Below are 26,284 nucleotides of genomic sequence, written 5' to 3'. Positions count from 1 at the left end.
CAAAGATTTACTCTAAGTATGAAATACACACCAAAACAAAACTCGCAAAATTGTGAAAGGAAAACTATTCTAAACATTTAGAACAGCTTGTGAGAGTCAGTGCACCATTATTGACTATCCCCTCTGAACGGAAATAATATGATCATTACCGATTTCCCAGCTTCTTTTGACCTCATTTAAGATATTCAGGAAGTTTTACAGAAAAGGAAGTCACAAAATTAGGAATTTTACTTCAGTTAAACAATTAGAGATGTCATTAACAGATGTAATACTATAAAGCGTTTCGTAGCTCCTCTTGCTATCCCCTAAAATGCTGTATATAAAGCTAATAAGTCAGGATTTGTTCAAGGAATGCATGCAAACTGCACATTTTCATTTCAAGTGGAAGACAACTGGCTTAGCAATTTATGGATGCTATGACATATTCATATACAAGAATGCCACTGATAAGTACCAGTGGTATACTGTTTTTGCAGCTATGTATCTTTCTTCAGTTACCTCAAGGCAAATTAGGACCAAAAATTTGTAAAACAAATGTTTTGTTGTAAAAAGATTATAATTGTCTTAGCAAAATCGGGATAAATGCTAGAGAGAAATTTCAGTATTACGTCCGAAACATCATCAAACCAGTGGCAGAAAATACTTAATTGCTTTTGTTGGACTTTTGGCCTAGACATAACAGTACCTCTGTTGTTAAGATGATGTCAAAACGTCTGTTAATATAACTCAGATTACACCCAGAACTACTAATACAGTGATTCAATTTCTCGATAAATAAAGTTTTTTACAGTGGAAAGCATTTTTCGAAAAACTGTCTGACAGTGCAACTTCCAATAGCTCTTTCTCATTTCAGGTTTATCAGTGGAACAGCATTTTTAAACTCCAGACTTATGTGAAATACCAGTTGCTTCATTACATTGCACAAATTTGGTTAAGTATGCCTGGTACACAGCACACTATGCAGAACAGTGGCCACGACCATTTCTTTCCCCATCTCAACTTTGTCTAAATACACTCCTGGAAATGGAAAAAAGAACACATTGACACCGGTGTGTCAGACCCACCATACTTGCTCCGGACACTGCGAGAGGGCTGTACAAGCAATGATCACACGCACGGCACAGCGGACACACCAGGAACCGCGGTGTTGGCCGTCGAATGGCGCTAGCTGCGCAGCATTTGTGCACCGCCGCCGTCAGTGTCAGCCCTACGCAGTGCCGTAGGGGACCGCACCGCCACTTCCCAGCAAATTAGGGACACTGTTGCTCCTGGGGTATCGGCGAGGACCATTCGCAACCGTCTCCATGAAGCTGGGCTACGGTCCCGCACACCGTTAGGCCATCTTCCGCTCACGCCCCAACATCGTGCAGCCCGCCTCCAGTGGTGTCGCGACAGGCGTGAATGGAGGGACGAATGGAGACGTGTCGTCTTCAGCGATGAGAGTCGCTTCTGCCTTGGTGCCAATGATGGTCGTATGCGTGTTTGGCGCCGTGCAGGTGAGCGCCACAATCAGGACTGCATACGACCGAGGCACACAGGGCCAACACCCGGCATCATGGTGTGGGGAGCGATCTCCTACACTGGCCGTACACCACTGGTGATCGTCGAGGGGACACTGAATAGTGCACGGTACATCCAAACCGTCATCGAACCCATCGTTCTACCATTCCTAGACCGGCAAGGGAACTTGCTGTTCCAACAGGACAATGCACGTCCGCATGTATCCCGTGCCACCCAACGTGCTCTAGAAGGTGTAAGTCAACTACCCTGGCCAGCAAGATCTCCGGATCTGTCCCCCATTGAGCATGTTTGGGACTGGATGAAGCGTCGTCTCACGCGGTCTGCACGTCCAGCACGAACGCTGGTCCAACTGAGGCGCCAGGTGGAAATGGCATGGCAAGCCGTTCCACAGGACTACATCCAGGATCTCTACGATCGTCTCCATGGGAGAATAGCAGCCTGCATTGCTGCGAAAGGTGGATATACACTGTACTAGTGCCGACATTGTGCATGCTCTGTTGCCTGTGTCTATGTGCCTGTGGTTCTGTCAGTGTGATCATGTGATGTATCTGACCCCAGGAATGTGTCAATAAAGTTTCCCCTTCCTGGGACAATGAATTCACGGTGTTCTTATTTCAATTTCCAGGAGTGTAAAACTAGTAATTAAATTCTCCATTTGTGTGGCCATATTGTCTGCAGTTGCTTTACAAATACTGAGAGTATTTTCATTCTGTTGTTGCAACTACAAGAAATAGCATTTTTTTTTTCACCAGACGGGGTTTTCCTTTGTTGAAGTAAAGCTTCATCAGTGGTCTGTAAGTAAACATATTTACAATATAATGAAAAGGATAGTTGCTACTCACCATAAAATGGAGATACTGAGTCGCAGAAAGGCACAACAAAACAAAGTTAGCTTTCAGACAACAAGCCCTTTATCAAAAGCAGACAACATACACACATTCACGCAGACGCATCTCATACACTCATGAATGCAGTTTCTGGCAGCTGGATCCAGTTGACTTTCCAACAGTCTTTTTGTTGTGCCTCTCTGCTACTCAGCATATCCACTGTATGGTGAGTAGCAAGTATCCTTTTCGTCATATTGTTACAGACCACCCTGGATTTTCCAATATTTAAACATATTTATAATTTGATTTGTGTTTGAGGTCAAAAAGCAGTTCGTTAACAATATGTTGCCTTTTACTTATGGTGATTTCGGCTTGGTTTGTCACCTACATAGGGAAATGCTGTCTGATAGCGCAGCTTTGGTGTTTTTCTTCGTTAGAGACTGATTCTTGTAGTCTAATTTTTTTAGTTACTTTGCAGAACGATGTGTTTCTTACATTTCACACAGCACTTTTTCTCGTGTGCCACTGTTTTCTGTTTATTTTTGTACCTCTAAGTATGTACTGTGGTTTGTGTTTTGAAGTGTTGCTAACATAACATTGCCATTAGTTTGCTGTTGACCTATATGTCTTTTTTTAATTTTAGTTAATTGTTTGTTTTTAATTCTATATAATTATGTAGCTGTGTATTTATATACTGTGTAAGAGTAGAGAAGGAATACTCCCTCACTACTCTTACACAGCATATAAATACACAGCAACATAATTAAATAGAATTACATACATACAATTAACTAATACACAAAAGAAGAGTATAGGTCAAAGACAAACTAGTGGCAATGTTTATGTTGGCAACACTACAGAACACAAACCACAATACCTACATAGAAGTATAAAAAGAAACAGAAAACAGTGGTGTGCAAAAAAATTGTGCTGTGTAAAATGTAAGAAATGCATAGCTGTGCTGAGAAACTAAAAATTAGGCTACAAGTATCAGTTTCTAACAAAGAAAAACACCAAAGATGTGCTAGCATGTGGCATTCCTCGATGTAGGCAAGAAACCAAGTGGAAATCAATGTAAGCAAAAAGCAGCATATTGTTAATAAACTGTTTTTTGTTCTTAAAAACAAATTAAATTATTAATATCTTTAATTACAAACCACTGATGATGCTTTACCTCAATAAAGCAAAATGCATAGGAAACTTCGCATTTTTGAGAGAACTACAGGGAATAAACAAGGAACTTGTTGAGTTAGTAAAAACACACTATTTACAAATCATCATAAGAGCTGTGCTATAGGAGTTGTTATAAAATATCTCATCTCAGCAAATTAAAGTCCCGATTGAGGAAAGTCATCTGTAATGTAACAACATACATTTCTTCCATTTTCTTTCCTCTACTAGTGATTTGTGTAACAATTACATCTGCAACAGTTTATCTGTCAATATGAACTACTAGTTATTCAAAAATTTAATGATTTGAAGCATTTTTGGTATGGTTTATGCTGAAAATTTGCATGTGTGCATTTTGGGCTTCACAGCGCTGTGTCCTCTTGTCATGCCTGCATCTGCTTATTCACCATTCCTGCACCAGGCAGGAAGGACTGTATAAACTTTCGTTATAAGTAGCTCTTCGTGTGGCAAAAATGGGTAAATTTAACATTTTTTAAATACTTGCAGTGTGCTTTAGCAGCTAAAATTTTTGACAGTGCATTTCTCTCGATGAATCTTTCCTGTGTGAAAAATTTCAGGATAGGTTTCAACATATTGGGCTAGACCACTCCCTTGTAAGTTACTCTCTCCTCTCTCAAAACTACACCACACACACACACACACACACACACACACTCTACACATTCAGGAATTCTTCTGTGGAATAGGAGGAGTTGTCAAGCAGATATGATTTCAGTGTGTAATTCACTTCTCATTCTGTTATTACACACATGAATGTTGCTTTTGTTTTCGAACTGTGATTGTTGGCAACAAACTTTATAAGTGAATAAATGTGCTTTGAGTCTGTAAGTACCCTCAGTTGTTTAAAGAGCTGTCTACAAGGGATTCTAAAATGGACACCATACATTATCCTTGTTGCACACTACTCTTAAACACACTTTTTTTCCTCATTTACCTCTGAACATGATGCCATAAGACACTAGAGAATGAAAATAGGAAAAATAAATTTACTTTTTTTACATTTTCATCTCTAAAATCTCACATTATTTGCAGTGCTAAGAATTGCAACTTACAGTTTAGTTTCTTATCAAACACCTGAGAATTTGGAATTTTCTGTCTCGTTTACTGATTTATCCTCATGCATTATTTTTAATGGCATAGTTAGGCCATGTGCAGTGCTGAATCGCATGTGTTGTGTTTTACCTAAATGCAGTGTACGGCCACTTGCAGAGAACTAGTTATTAATGTTGAAGAAAATGTTAGTTTAACTCCAGTAGGCTTAATTATACTTGAATCATCAGCAAAGGTGATTCAGTGTAGAGCCCTGTGGTACACTTGTAGTGATTAGTCACAATTCTGAAGTGCTTTTTACTGTGGACACTCTCCGTGTTTCTCAATGTAACATTCTGCATGCTTTTGATCAGAAAGGATGAAAATCAGTTGCCAGCAAGGTCTCTGATACCGTAATTTTTGAGCGTTTCTAGAACCCCGTACTAAGAATGCTTTTGACAAGTTGGCAATATTTCGTCATTAAAATTTTGTGTTATCTGATTTGTTAATTGGAAGAATAGCGTATTCTGTGGAAGTACCCTTTTGAAATCCAAGCTGCCTTTCAAAAGACAAGTTGAGGCGAAGTATGAGTCTTGGATACATCATTTTTTCCAGAACTGTCAAGAAGAAAGTAAGCAGTGAGACTAGTTGGTAATGGTTAATATCTGTAATACTTCCTTTATTATAAATGTACTGAATATTTCAGTGTGTCAGGAAATATTTCCTCTGATAGTGATGTGTTGCATGAATGAAAACATTGCATGTATGTAAAAAACATAATTTTAGTGTTGCAGATAGTTTCAACTCTGTGAGAGTTGTTTTTTGTATTGAAGGAATTAATTACCTTCTTAATTTCTTTGGCAGAGAATGGAGTAATTGTAATTTATGTTTACATATGAAGCACTGCTTCTTGCATATATGAGGTGTGTTCATAAAGTAAGGTGACTTTATATTTTTATGAAAAAATATTTATTTATTCATCAATATTCATGTTGTCCCCTACAAAGTAATCCCCCCCCAGATACAATGCGCTTGTGCCAATGCGTCTTCCAGTCCTCACAGCACTTCTCATGAGCACTTTCTGGTACAGCATTGAGTACTTCTAGCGATGCAGTTTTTATTTTCTCAGTTGTTGAAAATCTTCATCCTTTCATATGTCTCTTCAGTTTTGGGAACAGGGAAAAGTCACAGGGAGCTAAATGTGGTGAACATTGTGGCTGAGGCATGATTGTCATCTTGTTTTTGGCCAAAAAATTTCTCACAAGCAACAATGAATGAGTAGGTGCATTGTTGTGATGCAAAAGCCATGAATTATTTTTCCACAATTCTGAACGTTTTCTGCATATTGCTTTCCACAAACAGCGCATATCATCTAGGTAATGCTCCTCATTGACCGTACAACCTTGAAGCCAAATTCATGATGCACTGGAGCAAAACTTTGAAATTTGGTCAAACTTGGCGTGCTTTTTTCGGTCTTGGCTTTCCGGGATGCTTCCATTGGGATGACTGGGCTTTGATTTCAACATCTTAACCTTAAACCTATGTTTTGTCACCTTTTATGACCCTTTTGAGTAAATTAGGTTCATCACTGACATCATTCAAGAGCTCCTGAACTATGCTTAGGTGACGGTCCTTCTGATCAAAATTGCATGATACGAGCCGACCGACATGCCAACATCCTCAGCAATTTCTCCTACGATAATTTGACGATTTTCCAAAACAATTTTCTTCACAGCTTCAATGCTATCATCTGTTGTTGATGTGCTAGGTTCGTCGTTGGAATCTTCTCAGCCATATTGGAAGAGCTTGAACCTCGTTTAAATATTTTTTTTTTTTCTTAGAGGAGACTCACCATATGCCATTGTCAACATTTCAAGTGTTTAAGAGCACTTGATTCCACTTTTCCCACAAAATTTGATGCAAATTCTTTGCTCCTTTTTTTTTATAATAGTCGAAAATCACTGAGCACACTAAAGCATGTCTAACCTTTCTATCTGTCAAAAACAAATGAAGTATGCTGTATACTTGAAACTGTGAGCATATGTTTGGGACAAGTGTACCAACATAACCAAAAAAGATCAATAATCGAATGTACATTGCCTGCGCAATTTGAAAAGGCAACTTACTTTTTGAACAGTTCTCATATTCCATTGCATTGTTCTGTGAGCTGTCCATGCTAATCTTCTGGCCTTCTTATTTCAGATAGAGAAACTGACAGTAAACCAGCTAAAGGAATACCTGCAATCTGAAGGTGTCAGAGGAATTTCAACAAAGAAGAAACAAGGACTTGTTGAAATGGTTTACAATTCAATGAACTGAATGTATGCAAGTGCTGTTTTTACATAACTGTTACCACAAGATTGCATACTTGAAATGTATTCACTACTTGTCTTTATTGGTTCACAAGATGCTTTTACCTTTTTCTAATTAAATTACAAATGCCTATTTTTTAAAATTCTCTCTTTATCAAACCCCCTCACTTATAAAATGGAGCATAACAATTTTTAAACAAAACCTCTCATCTTGTCTCTCCTCCATCCGTGCTCCCAACCCTGTGCTTAATGGCTCATATCAGTGTAATAGACATAGATCTGAGACCGTACATACTTCCACTACAACCTACACAAGTCATGTCACTGACATCTCGTACCTCGTCAAAGACATCTCCCTGTGAAAGCAACCATGTGATCTACAAATTAAGCTGCAATCACTGTGCCACTTACTACATGAGCATGACAGCTAACAAGCTGAAACTTGCTGGTAGACCGGGACCTGAAACCACAACCTTTGCTTTTTGCACGCAAGTGTTTTACCAACTGAGCTACCAATGCAAGACTCACAACCTGTCCTCATGGCTTTACTTCCACTAGTACCTCATCTTCTACCTTCCAAACTCTACGGATGTCCAGTACACAGTTTTAATTTGCCAGGAAGTTTCATAACAGCCCACACACTGCTAAATAGTGAAAATTCATTCTGGAAACAATCCCCTAAGCTATGCCTAAGCCTTGTATTTGCAATATGCTTTCTTGCAGGAGTGCTAGTCATGCAAGCTACATAGGAGAGCTTATGTTAAGTTTGGAAGGTATGAGATGGCAGAAGCAAAGATGTGGAGAAAGGTTGTGAGTGATGCTGAGGCAGCTCAGTTGGTAGAGCAGATGTCCGCAAAAGGCAAATCTCCTGGCCAGGAAGTTTCATTTCAGCACACACTTCACTGTCGAGTGAAAATTCATTCTGGAATTTAACAAGCTGTCTCTCCAAATGAATGCCCAGCGCCAAACTGCACCAAGAGTCAGCTGGACCATCTAGTTGCTGAACACGCCACCGAACACAATGCTCTTCACTTTAATGATTGTTGCAAGCCTGTGCATTCTGGATTCACTTCAGTACTACTCATGCCTTCTATCCTGCCAACACACCTATATAGTCCTTTCCTCTTTCACTCCTCTTCCTTTCCTCCTCCACCTCCCACACCCTGCCAGCACTGCTCTCCAATGTGTACCTAGCAACAGCAGCAGCAGCAGCCCCCCCATCCTGCCCCCATGACATTCCTGCCCACTCTCACAGCCAACACTAGCACTTTCCCCACCGCTACTTCAACGTTCCCAACCTACACTATTTCCTTACTCCCCCTACTTACCCCAGTTAGATTGCTGCTCACATCAGGTGTAGTTGGGCCCCAGTGTCTGAGGCAGTCGCCATGTGTGTGTGAGTTGTGTTTGAGTGACTGTGTGTGTGCTCCTACTTCAAAAGGAGGACCTCGTCAAAAAAAGACAAAATGTGTCCCCACTATAGGATGGTGGTGGGGGACGGCTGTATAGACTAGGTCTTCAACTACCTTTGGGGAACTAATCTCAGAATGAAGCCTGGTTCTCCAGGTTGAGGACTTAGTAGGGGTTTGATACCCCTGCCCTGTAAAAAACCTACCATCAATATTAATTTAACAGTGAATGCCAGACTGTCCCCACAAAGATGAATGTGGGTGCTTATATCATATTGAATACTAATACAACATTTGATAGGGTAATTACAGAGTTGATTGTTTCTGCAAGTACATTCATTTGCAGTAATTCAGATTCATTCAGAAGATGGAACATGAATGCACTGCTGTGGTTAGAAACTACGAACAGTATTGCTGAAGAGAAGCTGAGGGATGAAATGAGATTTGTTGCACTCCAGGAAGTAGAAGTAGTAGTAGTAGTAGTAGTAGTTTCATTTGTCTGTAGAACTCTCGTATAAGGAAATTGCACATGTCTTAGTATTACAATTTGAGAATAACAAAAATAAAGTATTGTACTTATACAGACATTTACAGACTTACAGGTATAGAATTAGAAAGATGGGACTGGTAATGGTAAGTTATGTGATCAGAAATTCTTCCTCTGTTAATCAGGATAAAATGAAAGACAAGGAGAGTAGGAAGTTGGTTTTATAGTCGCCAAAGACATGTGTAGAACTATTATTGCTTTCATTCCACGTAATGAAGGAATATGTACTCAGCATATTGAAGACAAGTTTCACAGTGTCACATTCATGAACAATTAAATGAAGATGTGGTAGATTGTTTCTATGATTAGCTACAGAAAGTTTGTAATAAAATACCTGTATATGGCTCCAGAATGGTCCCAGATAACTATAATAATAAAATGGACAAGGAAGAGGCTTTCAGAAGTGTGTTTGGTAAGGAAGTGGGCACTATGAAACCAGCAATAACAGTATGAGGAGGGACCAGATTGCTGTCACAAACCAGTTAAAAGCAGTAAGTATAAGTTCCCCATATACTGGGTGATCAAAAAGTCAGTATAAATTTGAAAACTGAATAAATCACGGAATAATGTAGATAGAGAAGTACAAATTGACACACGTGCTTGGAATGACATGGGGTTTTATTAGAACCAAAAAAATACAAATGTTCAAAAAATGTCCGACAGATGGCGCTTCATCTGATCAGAATAGCAATAATTAGCATAACAAAGTAAGACAAAGCAAAGATGATGTTCTTTACAGGAAATGCTCAATACGTCCACCATCATTCCTCAACAATAGCTGTAGTCGAGGAATAATATTGTGAACAGCACTGTAAAGCATGTCCGGAGTTATGGCGAGGCATTGGCTTCGGATGTTGTCTTTCAGCATCCCTAGAGATGTCGGTCGATCACGATACACTTGCGACTTCAGGTAACCCCAAAGCCAATAATCGCACGGACTGAGGTCTGGGGACCTGGGAAGCCAAGCATGGCGAAAGTGGCGGCTGAGCACACGATCATCACCAAACGATCTGCGCAAGAGATCTTTCACGCGTCTAGCAATATGGGATGTGTGGTTTTTTGTTTTTTTGTTTTTACCTCTCTATCTACATTATTCCGTGATTTATTAAGTTTTCAAATTTATACTGACTTTTTGATCACCCGGTATATATAGAGACACACACACACACACACACACACACACACACACACACACACACACACACACATGGACCTGTAACACACTGGGAGCAAATGAACCAAACCAAATAGACTATATATTGATTTAAAAGAAGTAGGCATCTAATATGAAAATATGCAGACTTTCGGAAGAGCTAATTCTGATTGTGACATTTACATAGCGAGGCAGATACTTGCTATTGCTACCAAGGGAAATAGTACCAAAGTAAGAAAAATAGAATGTAGAACAACAGAAAGGCAGGTCTACTCAGGAATATCAGAGCCGATTGAGGCCGAAGATGGTGGAGTCTATAAAGACAAAAAATTAAACCCTATTAAAAATGGTGTTTTGACAACAGTTCATGAAATATTGGGGGAAACGGACTTAGAAATGAAGAGTTATATGATGACAAACATAGTCAATGGAACAGAAAACATAAGCAAGACTTAATGCTTATAATGAAATACAAGGTCAATCTGGGCATTATATAATGAAAACACAAGTAGACAGCAAGGATGTGTAGGAGTAAAGAAAGAGAAGCCATAAGGAGAAAAATGAGCTGGAAGATCTCTACCAAAGGAATGAAAGTAGAAAATTTTATAAGAAAATTAAAGAAGGAAATCAAGAGTATAGGTTAAAAAAAATGGCTTGTAAAGACAAAGAGGAAAATTTGCTGACAAATAAACAAGATGTCGTGCCAAGGCGGAGAGTGTACTTCAAGCGAATTGTGAAAGTTAATGCTATAAGGAGTGAGCAGCTACTCCATTACACTGCAGATCTACAATAGAAGAGCCAACAGTATAAGAAATGTGGAAGAAAGTCCACAATCTGAAAAATTACGAAGCACCAGGATCTGATGGAGTAACTGCAGAACTGTTGAAAAATGTTGGTACTGGTTGCCACAAGTGAAGGCACAAACTTATTAAGTTGATTTGGAAACTAGAAAGAATCCTGGGAGAGAGGACTTTATATGTAATTCAACCAATACATAAGAAAAGAGACAAGACTTGTTTGAATCATCAAGGAATTACACTACTGAATGAAACCTATAAAATTCTCCCTACTATTATCTACAGCAGCAAAACAGTTTCTGGAAGAATATCAGTGTGGTTTTTGGCCTAACAGGTCAACAAAAGACATTTGTGTGGAGGCAAATACATGAAAAGGCATATGAGTGTAATACTTAGCTTCATAACCTCTATGCAGACTTCCAACCAGGCCTTTGATATTCTTGACCAGGCAGAACTGCTAAATGATTTGATACTGCTTCGTATACCATTTAAGTATATTGCACTCACTCAACTAACTTTTCTGGTTCCAAGACTGCAGTGTGAATGGGCGGAGAACTAATTAGTTTAACATTAGTACAGTAGTCAGACAAGGGGATGTCCTCTTTACAATGTTTTTCAATCTGACTCTTGAAGCAGTCATATGGAACCCTTAAACATCTAGTTATTAGGCACAAAGTCAATTAAGATGTGTGCATATGTGGATGATGTTGCATTTATAGTAGAAGAGTTTCATTAGAGAGAATGATATGTGATTTGAAAGAAGCCATACAACCAAGATGCCTTGATATCAGTGAAATGAAGAATAAGTACATGAATCTCACCAGAAAGGAAAATAGTCACTTTGATAAACTATCAACAGCAGGCCTCAACTTTGAACATCTGCTGATGTTTGACTTCTGCAATCTAATATTAGCAGGACAAATTCCATGTCAACTGGAATAACACTTCTCATCCTAAGCAGTAACAGGTGCTTCCACATGTTTAAGAAAATTATTGGCTTACAAGTTATTAAATAGACAGCTGATATTGCAAATATGTAGTGTCATGATGAGGCCAGTTGCAACCTATGGCTGTGAAACATGAAGATTAACAAGTACCAATGAGAAGCAGCTCAGGTTATTTGAACAAGGGGTTCTGCATAAGATTTATAGGGCAGTTCAAGACAACAGTGGCTTCCGGAGTTCTACAGTGAATGCTGAGTTGGACCATGACATATACAAGGAGCTGAAATTGTAAGATTAATAAGAAATAAGAGAATACCCCTGCCTTGGTCACGTCCCCAGACTGGATACTGGAAGAAAAATAAAAAAGGTTTTTGAATTGAGGACAAGTGAAAGAAGACAGAGGAAGACCACAAAAGCAGTTGAAAAACAATGTGGAAGAAGGTATAAAATCTCTTGAGTCAGAGGATGGTGGAGAACCACACTGGAGAGAGCAGAATGGAGGAGATTTTTTGAAGAGGCTAAGACAAGGCACGCTGTTGTGCCATGAGGAATAGTAGTGATTCAGCATGACAAACTTTCAGGGAACCAAAGTAGGGAAGGTTTCATGAATTGGAGGAGCAGGTTTCTCAGTATGTGTGAGAGAAGTACAATGAAGACTTCTCGAGAAATTATCCAAATGAAGGTGCTGGAGAGAGGAGTTTTCCAACTGGTTGTGTCGCAGAATTCAAAGCAAGCTCTGGCTGTTGTGTGAGAATGATGATGATGTCAGGGCTCCCAGTCAACATGAAACAATACTAGCTCATTGATTTCCCACAGCATTTGACTAAAAACTGTGTGTATCAGTGTTGTATAATCAGTGATAAATACATGACTATTTGCTAAGCCATATGGGCAATGCCGATCAGATGCCTTTTTATTTTGATATGCCATCAACTGTTACTGTCAACTTGAAGGGAGTTAATAATGTTTGTGTGAGAAGTTCTGGTAATGAAATGGCCCAAATAACAGAAATGCTAGGGGTGCCAGGAGATGAAAGGAAGCTCTTCTCACTTGTGACACTTCACAGGGAAAAAGATCACCAAGCGAGGTGGCGCAGTGGTTAGCACACTGGACTCGCATTCCGGAGCACGACGGTTCAATCCTGTGTCCGGCCATCCTGATTTAGGTTTTCCGTGATTTCCCTAAATCACTTCAGGCAAATGCCGGGATGGTTCCTCTGAAAGGGAACGGCCAATATCCTTCTTCATCCTTCCCTAATCCGGTGAGACCGATGACCTCGCTGTTTGGTCTCTTCCTTCAAATCAACCAACTAACCATCTTTGGATGCCAAGAAAAAGGATGACTGATAAATGATCTGATACTAGATCGTTTGAAGGTTGTTTGGAAGAGAATACCAGGCTCTTTGCTTAACAGAAGCCTTACTACCTGAGGCACAATCTCAACTGAATGTATTATGAAAGGATCCAAAAAGTGTTGCGTATCAAATGCTATAGATGGCTAAGAGGATGCCTAATATGGTAGGAGTGCCAGGCTAGAAGAAACAGTCATCAGGCTTAGAAGTAAAGATGATGATACAAGTGATAGTGATCATGATAAAAAATAGTAGTACCACATACTACTTGTGCTGGTAGTAAGCAAAAAAAGGAAGTGAATATAAAAATTAATGTAGACAATTTTCCCCCTCCTTGCATTATAGGCAACCAATAAATGATATAAGTTTGCAGAAGTTATAGTGTTAACATTTGTAGGCAGATGCTTTGTACATTGAAGCAATTTGTAATTTTGGTTAATTAGAATTTATTAAAAATAAAAATTTCTCAAGAAGCCTCGTCAAAAAAGGGGATCATCTTATATCCAAGGTCATCTTACAGTCAGGTCATTTTTGTACAGTATTTCTTTACAGCACCAAAGTTGCTGGAACAGCGTGTGGCTCTAAATTCTTCACTTAAAACTTCCGGGCTGATAGGCCATGGTCGAAGTATAAAACTGTCTCCTGACGTTTCGTCTCCGACTGCGGGAGACATCCTCGGAGGTAAAACGGCGAACTGCGAAGAGAACTCGAGGAAGCGCTGATTATATAAGCAGTACAGAGGGTGCCACAGTCGATCACGTGGCGTCGGCTATGAGATTGTCTCTGATGATGCCAACATTCTCGATAGAAAGTAATCGATTTTCACGCTTGCGGTATGGAAATGTCGTGTGGCTAGGGCCTCCCGTCGGGTAGACCGTTCGCCTGGTGCAGGTCTTTCGATTTGACGCCACTTCGGCGACCTGCGTGTCGATGGTGATGAAATGATGATGATTAGGACAACACAACACCCAGTCCCTGAGCGGAGAAAATATCCGACCCAGCCGGGAATCGAACCCGGGCCCTTGGGATTGATAGTCTGTCACGCTGACCACTCAGCTACCGGGGCGGTGAAACGCTGACATCCAAATTTTATCCAGTTTAACACCTTCGTCTTTCCTGTTAAAATTATTACGATGTTTGACAATCTCGATAGCCTCTCTATACAAGCGTGCATAATAATGCGAGGTTTTTGGTATGACGCTTGTCTCGCTGAATTTTATTTCATGATCATTTTCCTAGTGGGTCTGAAAGTAGTTTCCACCCCATACTTGCTTAAAACTTTCCCAATGCGATCTGTGACTTTACTAATGAACGGAAGAAAAAAATAGGAAAATAAAAGAATTTTTAAGGTCGGCAAAAGATGCACATCACCCTTTGGCTACACCGGGGGTATATAAAATTCCTTGTAGTTGTGGACAGATTTACATCGGTACCACAAAGAGAAGTGTGAACACCCGTCTTGTTGAACATAAGAGGAATTGCCGCCTGGGTCACATGGATAAATCGGCCGTAGTGGAACATGTTTACCAGGAAGGTGATCATGAAATAAAATTCTGCGAGACAAGCGTCATATCAAAAACCTCGCATTATTATGCACGCTTGTATAGAGAGGCTATCGAGATTGCCAAACATCATAATAATTTTAACAGGAAAGACGAAGGTGTTAAACTGGATAAAATTTGGATGTCAGCGTTGCACCGCAAGTGTGACGATCGATTACTTTCAATTGAGAATGTTGGCATTACCAGAGACAATCTCATAGCCGACGCCACGTGATCAACTGTGACACCCTCTGTACTGCTTATATAATCAGCGCTTCCTTGAGTTCCCTTCGCAGTTCGCCATTTTACCTCCGAGGATGTCTCCCGCAGTCGGAGACGAAACGTCAGGAGACGTTTTATACTTCGACCACGGCCTATCAGCCCGGAAGTTTTAAGTGAAGACAATACCGGCTGTGAAAGCTTACATTGTATGATCAAACGCCTTTACAGGGAGGATATGTCAGCATCGGTTTGACGATTTGAAGGAATGCGCAAGAAGAAAGCACAACAACTGTGTACCCTCACCTTCCTGTTACGCTGCAGGGACACTTTGACGGTTCCGAAATTTCTGAAGGTGAAGAGGATGTTTTGCTCGACTCAGGCGCATCGTATTTACAACCGTATGGAGTCTCCAATGCTACGTGAGAGGATTCATCAGACGCAGCGAGCACTGGCGGTAACCAGCAGTAAGCTTTATCATCTCCACTTGGTTCTTAGTAATACTATGCAGTGTGGTGATTGGAGTAATATTGATGGTATAACATTCAAATCTATGGAAGTTAGTGCAGAAATATCAGCAAACAGGCAGAAGAAGAAGTTCAATAACTTAGAGAACAACATTTCGGGAGGTTCAGTTGAGGACAATTCTCGAACGGTTATTAACCTGTCTGATAAAGATTTGTCAAAAGTTGAAATTTCTGTACTAACGAAAGGAGGCAATTTTGCTGCGACGCCCCAAAACTTACCCACTGAGGATATTGTAGCAAATATTGAGGCCGGTATCCGTCAGATTCCACAGCAGTCTGCTGACATAATTAGGATGGAAACGGCTAGGATTTTACGTACATGTAAGCCACCTAAAAGTAATTGTCGCAGGCTCAAAGGAAGGCGCTGAGGGATATAAATGCAGATAAAAACATTATTGTTCTAAATGCAGATAAGGGTAATGCCATCGTCATACTGAACAGTAAGGACTATCATGGAAAAATTAATGATATTTTGGTTCCCTCCAATTACAAGAAACTCCAGAAAGATCCGACTATGAAGATTTTAAGAACGACAAATCGACCGGTGAAAGCGTCTTCATTTGGCTCCGACGATAAGAAGCTGCTTTGTAAAACAGAAGCGTACCCACCTAGACTTTATGGCTTACCCAAAGTTCATAAACCTGGGATTCCGTTGAGGCCAATTATCAGCGCTATAGGTGGACCAACACACGAGTTAGCTAGACACCTTGCCTCAATGCTGCAGCCTTATGTTGGTAGGACGGACAGTCATATTAAAAATTCAGCTCATTTCATTGACAAGTTAAAGGAAATGAGCGTGGGCCTGGATTATATCCTCGTCAGTTTCGACGTTGTGTCGTTATTTACCATGATTCTGGTAAACGAAGGTATCTTATGCATAGCGGATATTTTTCCTACCAATATTGTGGCATTATTCCGACACTGCCACACACAACCTACTTTCAATACAATAATGACTTTTATGAACAGATTGATGGGGTGGCTATGGGCAGTCCTCTCAGTCCTGCTGTGGCTAATTTATTTATGGAGACTTCTGAACAACGGGCGTTGCAGACTGCCAGTAAGAGACCAGCCAGATGGTATCGCTATGTCAATGACACGATCGTAGTATGGACACAAGGAGCAGAGGAGTTGGATGCCTTCCTGACACATTTAAATAGCATTAATCCGAAAATCCAATTCACTATGGAGACGGAAAGGAATGGGCAATTGAATTTCCTGGATGTGTCTGTGATTAAACGACGGGACGGAACGTTGGGCCATAAGGTATATAGAAAGCCCACACATACTGATCGTTACCTACATAAAGATTCAAACCACCACCTAGACAAAAAAGAGGTGTAATGAAAACTTTGATAGACAGGGCGCACAAACTTTGTGCACCTGTTTATTTAAAAGATGAGATTGAACATCTACGGTCAACTTTCGTGAAGAATGGCTATTCCAGCAAGGATATAGATCGAAAACTTTGCTCTAGGCAGAGAATCAGGAGCAACGGTGAACAACAGTCGCCCAAGGGCAAAGTTTTTCTTCCGTTCATTAGTAAAGTCACAGGTCGCATTGGGAAAGTTTTAGGCAGTGTGGGGTGGAAACTACTTTCAGACCCACTAGGAAAATAAAAGAATTTTTAAGGTCGGCAAAAGATGCACGTCACCCTTTGGCTACACCAGGGGTATATAAAATTCCTTGTAGTTGTGGACAGGTTTACATCAGTACCACAAAGAGAAGTGTGAACACCCGTCTTGTTGAACATAAGAGGAATTGCCGCCTGGGTCACACGGATAAATCGGCCGTAGTGGAACATGTTTACCAGGAAGGTGATCATGAAATAAAATTCAGCGAGACAAGCATCATATCAAAAACCTCGCATTATTATGCACGCTTGTATAGAGAGGCTATCGAGATTGACAAACATCGTAATAATTTTAACAGGAAAGACGAAGGTGTTAAACTGGATAAAATTTGGATGTCAGCGTTTCACCGCAAGCGTGACGATCGATTGCTTTCAATTGAGAATGTTGGCATCGCCAAGGACAATCTCATAGCCGACGCCATGCGATCAACTGTGGCGCCCTCTGTACTGCTTATATAATCAGTGCTTCCTCGAGTTCTCTTCGCAGTTCGCCGTTTTACCTCCGAGGATGTCTCCCGCAGTCGGAGACGAAACGTCAGGAGACAGTTTTATACTTCGACCACGGCCTATCAACCCGGAAGTTTTAAGTGAAGACAATACCGGCCGTGAAAGCTTACGTTGTATGATCAATGGCTCTAAATTGTTTGGCACTTGGTTATCTGTGAGAGTGATGACACACATCTATGCTCAAGTTCAAAATCCCTGCTTCTGACACCTTTTAAATATATCAATCAAAACATATCAATCACAAAAACAACTGACAGCACAAGAAGATTCAAAACAACTAAACACAACAACAAAGACAAGCACACAAAGCAATCATCAATAACCAAACCAAATATGACACCATAGAGTGTTAATAGTACATAACACCAGTACGCTTTGTTCGTGGTGGAAGTACTGTTGACTCAAACAGACCAGAGTCTGAGACTACAATAGTTGAAACAGGAATGTGCCATCATAAAGACAGAAACTGCGGAAGACAAATAACACATCAAAAACATACACATATCAGACAAACCAAAACCTCATGTACAGCATACCCATCAACAAGCAACAAAGACAAACAAAATTACTAAGGATACACCAATAGCAAACACAGACAACAAATTTGACCTACTACAAGACACAAACAGTAGAGAACAAATAACAAAGGCAAACACAACAACCACAGAAGCAACAATGACGAACAGACAGGAGCAAACCAACACATCACAAGATTTGAGCAGTAAATGGGAACACAACAGAAGAACAATAGACTACAGGGATCTTGAGGAGAAAGTACACTTTGGCAGGCTCGAAAACAGAGATGTGTTTCAAACTATCCTATGGTTAGCAACAAGACTAAATTACCCAGAAGGAAATAAAATATGTTGGCAGCAGTGGAACAGACTGATTGCCTTGTCCTATGAACAGAAAATTTCACAGCTGACAAATGAGAACTCTGTAGACTCCTGGGGTGCTGTGCACACGGAGGGGACAGGGTTTGGACCTAAATAATGTCTACAAGAACTTTATAGGAGCACATGGGTGCGTTTACTTTGATCCTAAAGAAACTGGACTCAAAATCTTTGCATGCGCCAGATATTCTCTGTGAAATTTGCACAACTGAATTGTGTGAAGAGTAAAATGGTTAGTACAGAATTAAGCAAGTTGATGGATGGTGTGGACTGATGATCTTTGTAGTCTGGTCCCCTCAACCCCCACAAATCAACCAACCATGGATGATGTACAGGTGGATTTCGCTTGTTTACAGGAACCCTGCACATGTGATGGTAAAATGTCTGGTCTCCCAACACAATATATGACAGTTTACATCTACATCCATACTCCGCAAACCACCTGACAGTGTGTGGCGGAGGGTACCCTGAGTACCTCTATCGGTTCTCCCTTCTATTCCAGTCGCGTATTGTTCATGGAAAGAAGGATTGTCGGTATGCTTCTGTGTGGGCTCTAATCTCTCTGATTTTATCCTCATGGTCTCTTCACGAGGCCGGCTGCGGTGGTCTAGCGGTTCTGGCTCTGCAGTCCGGAACCGCGGGACTGCCACGGTCGCAGGTTCGAATCCTGCTTCGGGCATGGGTGTGTGTGATGTCCTTAGGTTAGTTAGGTTTAAGTAGTTCTAAGTTCTAGGGGACTTATGACCTAAGATGTTGAGTCCCATAGTGCTCAGAGCCTCTTCACGAGATATACGTTGGTGGGAGCAATATACTGCTTGACTCTTCGGTGAAGGTATGTTCTCGAAACTTTAACAAAAGCCCATACCGAGCTACTGAGCTTCTCTCCTGCAGGGAGTTTATCTATCATCTCCATAACGCTTTCGCGATTATTAAATGATTCTGTAACGAAGCGCGCTGCTCTCCGTTGGATCTTCTCTATCTCTTCTATCAACCCTATCTGGTACGGATCCCACACTGCTGAGTAGTATTCAAGCAGTGGGCGATCAAGTGTATTGTAACCTACTTCCTTTGTTTTCGGATTGCATTTCCTTAGGATTCTTCCAATGAATCTCAGTCTGGCATCTGCTTTACCGACATTTTAAATCACTCCTAATGCGTACTCCCAGATAATTTATGGAATTAACTGCTTCCAGTTGCTGACCTGCCATTTTGTAGGTAAATGATAAGAGATCTATCTTTCTATGTATTCGCAGCACATTACACTTGTCTACATTGAGATTCAATTGCCATTCCCTGCACCATGCATCAATTCGTTGCAGATCCTCCTGCATTTCAGTACAATTTTCCATTGTTACAACCTCTCGATACACCACAGCATCATCTGCAAAAAGCCTCAGTGAACTTTCGATGTCATCCACAAGGTCATTAATGTACACTCCTGGAAATGGAAAAAAGGACACATTGACACCGGTGTGTCAGACCCACCATACTTGCTCCGGACACTGCGAGAGGGCTGTACAAGCAATGATCACACGCACGGCACAGCGGACACACCAGGAACCGCGGTGTTGGCCGTCGAATGGCGCTAGCTGCGCAGCATTTGTGCACCGCCGCCGTCAGTGTCAGCCAGTTTGCCGTGGCATACGGAGCTCCATCGCAGTCTTTAACACTGGTAGCATGCCGCGACAGCGTGGACGTGAACCGTATGTGCAGTTGACGGACTTTGAGCGAGGGCGTATAGTGGGCATGCGGGCGGCCGGGTCGACGTACCGCCGAATTGCTCAACACGTGGGGCGTGAGGTCTCCACAGTACATCGATGTTGTCGCCAGTGGTCGGCAGAAGGTGCACGTGCCCGTTGACCTGGGACCGGACCGCAGCGACGCACGGATGCACGCCAAGACCGTAGGATCCTACGCAGTGCCGTAGGGGACCGCACCGCCACTTCCCAGCAAATTAGGGACACTGTTGCTCCTGGGGCATCGGCGAGGACCATTCGCAACCGTCTCCATGAAGCTGGGCTACGGTCCTGCACACCGTTAGGCCGTCTTCCGCTCACGCCCCAACATCGTGCAGCCCGCCTCCAGTGGTGTCGCGACAGGCGTGAATGGAGGGACGAATGGAGACGTGTCGTCTTCAGCGATGAGAGTCGCTTCTGCCTTGGTGCCAATGATGGTCGTATGCGTGTTTGGCGCTGTGCAGGTGAGCGCCACAATCAGGACTGCATACGACCAAGGCACACAGGGCCAACACCCGGCATCATGGTGTGGGGAGCGATCTCCTACACTGGCCGTACACCACTGGTGATCGTCGAGGGGACACTGAGTAGTGCACGGTACATCCAAACCGTCATCGAACCCATCGTTCTACCATTCCTAGACCGGCAAGGGAACTTGCTGTTCCAACAGGACAATGCACGTCCGCATGTATCCCGTGCCACCCAACGTGCTCTAGAAGGTGTAAGTCAACTACCCTGGCCAGCAAGATCTCCGGATCTGTCCCCCATTGAGCATGTTTGGGACTGGATGAAGCGTCGTCTCACGCGGTCTGCACGTCCAGCACGAACGCTGGTCCAACTGAGGCGCCAGGTGGAAATGGCATGGCAAGCCATTCCACAGGACTACATCCAGCATCTCTACGATCGTCTCCATGGGAGAATAGCAGCCTGCATTGCTGCGAAAGGTGGACATACACTGTACTAGTGCCGACATTGTGCATGCTCTGTTGCCTGTGTCTATGTGCCTGTGGTTCCGTCAGTGTGATCATGTGATGTATCTGACCCCAGGAATGTGTCAATAAAGTTTCCCCTTCCTGGGACAATGAATTCACGGTGTTCTTATTTCAATTTCCGGGAGTGTATATTGTGAATAGAAACGGTCCTATGACACTCCCCTGCGGCACACCTGAAATCACTCCTACTTCGGAAGACTTCTCTCCATTGAGAATGACATGCCGCGTTCTGTTATCTAGGAACTCTTCAATCCAATCACACAATTGGTCTGATAGTCCATATGCTCTTACTTCGTTCATTAAACGACTGTGGGGAACTGTATCGAACGCCTTGTGGAAGTCAAGAAACACGGCATCTACCTGTGAACCCGTGTCTATGGGCCTCTGAGTCTTGTGGACGAATAGCGCGAGCTGGGTTTCACACGACCGTCTTTTTTGAAACCTACAGAGTAAATTTCTAGTCTCCAGAAAAGTCATTATACTCGAACATAATACGTGTTCCAAAATTCTACAACTGAACGACGTTAGAGATATAGGTCTATAGTTCTGCGCATCTGTTCGACATCCCTTCTTGAAAACAGGGATGACCTGTGCCCTTTTCCAATCCTTTGGAACGCTATGCTCTTCTAGAGACCTACGCTACACCGCTGCAAGAAGGGGGGCAAGTTCCTTCGCGTTCTCTGTGTAAAATCGAACTGGTATCCTATCAGGTCCAGCGGCCTTTCCTCTTTTGAGCGATTTTAATTGTTCCTCTATCCCTCTGTCGTCTATTTCGATATCTACCGTTTTGTCATCTGTGTGACAATCTAGAGAAGGAACTACAGTGCAGTCTTCCTCTGTGAAACAGCTTTGGAAAAAGACATTTAGTATTTTGGCCTTTAGTCTGTCATCCTCTGTTTCAGTACCATTTTGGTCACAGAATGTCTGGGCATTTTGTTTTGATCCACCTACTGCTTTGACATAAGACCAAAATTTCTTAGGATTTTCTGCCAAGTCAGTACATAGAACTTTACTTTCGAATTCATTGAACGCCTCTCGCATAGCCCTCCTCACACTACATTTCACTTCGCGTAATTTTTGTTTGTCTGCAAGGCTTTGGCTATGTTTATGTTTGGTGTGAAGTTCCCTTTGCTTCCGCAGCAGTTTTCTAACGCGGTTGTTGTACCACGGTGGCTCTTTTCCATCTCTTACGATCTTGCTTGGCACATACTTATCTAACGCATATTGTACGATGGTTTTGAACTTTGTCCACTGATCCTCAACACTATCTGTACTTGAGACAAAACTTTTGTGTTGAGCCGTCAGGTACTCTTTAATCTGCTTTTTGTCACTTTTGCTAAACAGAAAAATCTTCCTACCTTTTTTAATATTTCTATTTACGGCTGAAATCATCGATGCAGTAACCGCTTTATGATCGCTGATTCCCTGTTCTGTGTTAACTGCTTCAAATATTTCGGGTCTGTTTGTCACCAGAAGGTCTAATATGTTATCGCCACGAGTTGGTTCTCTGTTTAACTGCTCAAGGTAGTTTTCAGATAAACCACTTTAAAAAATTTCACTGGATTCTTTGTCCCTGCCACCCGTTATGAACGTTTGAGTCTCCTAGTCTATATCCGGCAAATTAAAATCTCCACCCAGAACTATAACATGGTGGGGAAATCTACTCAAAATATTTTCCAAATTATCCTTCAGGTGCTCAGCCACAACAGCTGCTGAGCCAGGGGGCCTATAGAGACATCCAATTACCATGTCTGAGCCTGCTTTAACCGTGACCTTCACCCAAATTATTTCACATTTCAGATCTCCGTCAATTTCCTTCGATACTATTGCACTTCTTATCACTATAAACACGCCTCCCCCTTCACTGTCCAGCCTGTCTCTGCGGTATACATTCCAATCTGAGTTTAGGACTTCATTACTGTTTACGTCTGGTTTCAGCCAACTTTCTGTCCCTAGTACTATATGGGCGTTGTGACCGTTTATTAATGAGAGCAGTTCTGGTACCTCTCTATAGACGCTCCTGCGGTTTACTATTAGCACATTAATATTGTTATTCCCTGTTGCATTTTGCCTACTCCGACCTTGCTGCGTCTCAGGAGGCGTCTTGTCAGGCCTAGGGAGGGAATTCTGTAACCTAAAAAACCCTCATGTGCACTCCACACGTACTCCACTACCATTGTAGCTGCTTCCAGCATGTAGTGCACGCCTGACCTATTCAGGGGGACCCTACATTTCTCCACCCGATAGCGGAGGTCGAGAAATTTGCACCCCAGATCTCCGCAGAATTGTCTGAGCTTCTGGTTTAAGCCTTCCACTCGGCTCCAAACAAGAGGACCATGATCGGTTCTGGGAACGATACTACAAATAGTTAGCTCTGATTCCACCCCGCGAGTGAGGCTTTCCGCCTTCACCAATTCCGCCAACCGCCTGTACGAACTGAGGATGACCTCTGAATCCAGGCGGCAGGTGTCATTGGTGCCGACATGAGCAACAATTTGCAGTCGGGTGCACCCAGTGCTCTCTATCGCCGCCAGCAGGGCCTCCTCCACATCTCGGAGGAGACCCCCCAGCAAGCAGACAGAGTGAACACTGGCCTTCTTCCCCAACCTTTCTGCTATTTCCCTAAGGGGCTCCATCACCCGCCTAACGTTGGAGCCCCCAATAACTAATAAACCCCTCCCCTCGTGTGCCTGCTCGGACCTTGATGAAGGAGCGGCCAAATGTCCACTCACAGGCTGAGCGGGCGATGCCACACGGCCAGCCTCCACGTTTACCCTCCGCCTCGTGCGCCGCGTACGCCGCTGAACCCGCCACTCCCCTTTCGGAGAGGGTGGCCCAACCGCGCCCGGTACACGCAAAGATGTCTCGACAGCAGGGACAGTGGGTGAAGCATGTAACACCTGGGGTGTACCATGTGACACACCAGACTCCCCACTGCCGCCACACTCCGAGGCAGCAGCCTGAAGACGGCTGACCATGACCATCAACACGCTCAGCTGTTCGCGAACAGTGGCCAGCTCCTCCTGCGTCTGTACACCGCAGTCACTCATCCTATCCATCCTAAGAAATCAATTTACTGTAGAGAGTTAATCAACTTTTAACTATACTGCTAATTCACTAAAGGCGGCTGATTGTTGACAGAACTGTGGTTTCTAGCCACTTCTTGTAGAAAACATTGAAAATAACACTACCTGTCTCTGGACTGTATTGAAAACAAACAATAGCACTACTGGCACTATGGTTGACTAAAGGGACTCTCTCTGACTGTATTCAAAACAAACACGAAATCTATGGAACGCTATTACTAGCACTCGACAATTAAACCTTGTAAAAGCAAAAACACACGGAAGAAGAAGTGACAAGTAAGAAAAATACAGTTAATACTTAAATTAAGGTAGCTCGCTGCACAGCAGACATGAAGCCAACGGCAGTTATGACGACACTGACACTACTGGCATTATGGCTGACTAAAGGGACTCTCTCTGACTGTATTCAAAACAAACACGAAATCTATGGAACCCTATTACTAACACACGACAATTAAAGCTTAAGCAAAAACACATGGAAGAAGAAATGACAAGTAAGAAAAATACAGTTAATACTTAAATTAAGGTAGCTCGCTGCACAGCAGACGTGAAGCCGACGGCAGTTACAATGACAGGGACAAAGGATGCCAAAGCAGCAGTCATGGTAACAAACATGCAAATTACAGTGACAAAATTAACACAACTACTTACTGAACACTTCGTAGCAGCAGAGATTTCACTGGGAAGGGAATCCTGGACAGTCATATTATATGTACAGTACTCATGACACAGACCCCTTTGCAAACTCAGTTAGGGAAATAGCAGCTTCCTCCAGGGGCAAAAGATTACTCATCCTCATAAACGTAAACACACACTCAGCACTGTGGCATGCTGATAGGACAGATGCCAAAGGACCATTAATAATGGACATCATAAATGAGTGGAGCCTTTTTGTGTTCAATAGGGCAGAATGGGCCCCAACATACCACGAAAATCCCGGAGGCATCAATAATATAGACATTTGATTAACAAATGGAACAGCTGTAACACATATCGTTGATTGGCAAGTTCATGACAGATCAACACACAGCAATTACAGTGCAATAACTATACACACTGTACACACATAAACACAAACTCACTCACTCAACACCACCCATGACTGCTGCTGAGTAAGGCAAACTGGCACATACGAAAAATACTATAGAATAATTTCCGTTGGACACAATCTGAGGAAGTATCAATTGTGGAGCACACGCATTAACTGAGCTACTACAGAAAGCTTAGATTCCTGTAATTCCACAAATCAGTGACAGAAGCAGAGTATACCGTGGTCAACATTTTCAACAAAACTAAGGAAGGACTCACAAGACAAAAGATAATACTACCAATGAGTGAAAACAACACAAGATAACGAAGTCAGACTGCAGAAATACTTTGAAACCTAACTAAGTGATACAAAGACAAATTACAAAAAACTAGGCAGGACCATTGGGACAATTTTCTCAGGACCAGCTTCTAGAATAACATATGGGGAGAGCCCTTCAAAAGACTGATGTAGGACTGGAGGGCTCAGCAGAGGACCTGCTAAACAAGCTACTATCAGACGAAGACCCACACAGACAAGTGGACATTAACTATATAAATGGTGGAATCACTACTATTTTCACTCATGAGTGATTGTACTGGCAATTAGGAAACTAAAAAGACAGAAAATCTCCAGTCCCAGATGGAGCCCACTCAGAAACTGTTAAAACTGCTGCACCACTGATTGTCCCCTACCTGATGCTCTTACTTAACAACCCTTTACAGCAAGGGAGAATACCCATCTATTGGAAGATGGCTAATGCAGTGATTATCAAAATATGACAGGACAAGGACTCAACAGACCCAAAATTATACAGACCAATCTGTCTACAGAATGTACTATGCAAGGTCTAAGAGAGGTTAATGTGTAACAGACTACAGTCTCACAGACAGCTTCATGGCCTCTTCCACATCAGTATGTGTTCTGGCTACAAAAGTCTATTGACAGTGCAGTGAACAGGGAACTCGGAGCACACAGGAAAAATATGTGATGGCAATACTAACTGATATATCTGGCACTTTTGACAACCTTTGCTGACCTG

At 42.2% G+C, this 26,284-nt stretch overlaps 1 protein-coding gene across 2 annotated transcripts in view; it reads left to right on the top strand.

The window, feature by feature from the left end:
- Window positions 1-7,023, top strand: part of LOC126474014 (ATP-dependent DNA helicase 2 subunit 1) — a 172,535-nt gene extending 165,512 nt beyond the window's left edge. For both annotated transcript variants that reach the window (XM_050101412.1, XM_050101414.1), the window contains exon 12: window positions 6,771-7,023. In XM_050101412.1, the coding sequence (XP_049957369.1) occupies window positions 6,771-6,887 (117 nt within the window). In that variant the 3' untranslated portion in view covers window positions 6,888-7,023. The remainder of the gene's footprint in view (window positions 1-6,770) is intronic.
- The last annotated feature ends 19,261 nt before the right edge of the window (window positions 7,024-26,284 follow it).

Source organism: Schistocerca serialis, chromosome 4 (assembly GCF_023864345.2).
Source record: "Schistocerca serialis cubense isolate TAMUIC-IGC-003099 chromosome 4, iqSchSeri2.2, whole genome shotgun sequence".
In the NCBI taxonomy this organism is placed as follows: domain Eukaryota; kingdom Metazoa; phylum Arthropoda; class Insecta; order Orthoptera; family Acrididae; genus Schistocerca; species Schistocerca serialis.
Note: the sequence above shows the minus strand (reverse complement) of the source record. Positions and strands in the feature narration are given on the sequence as shown.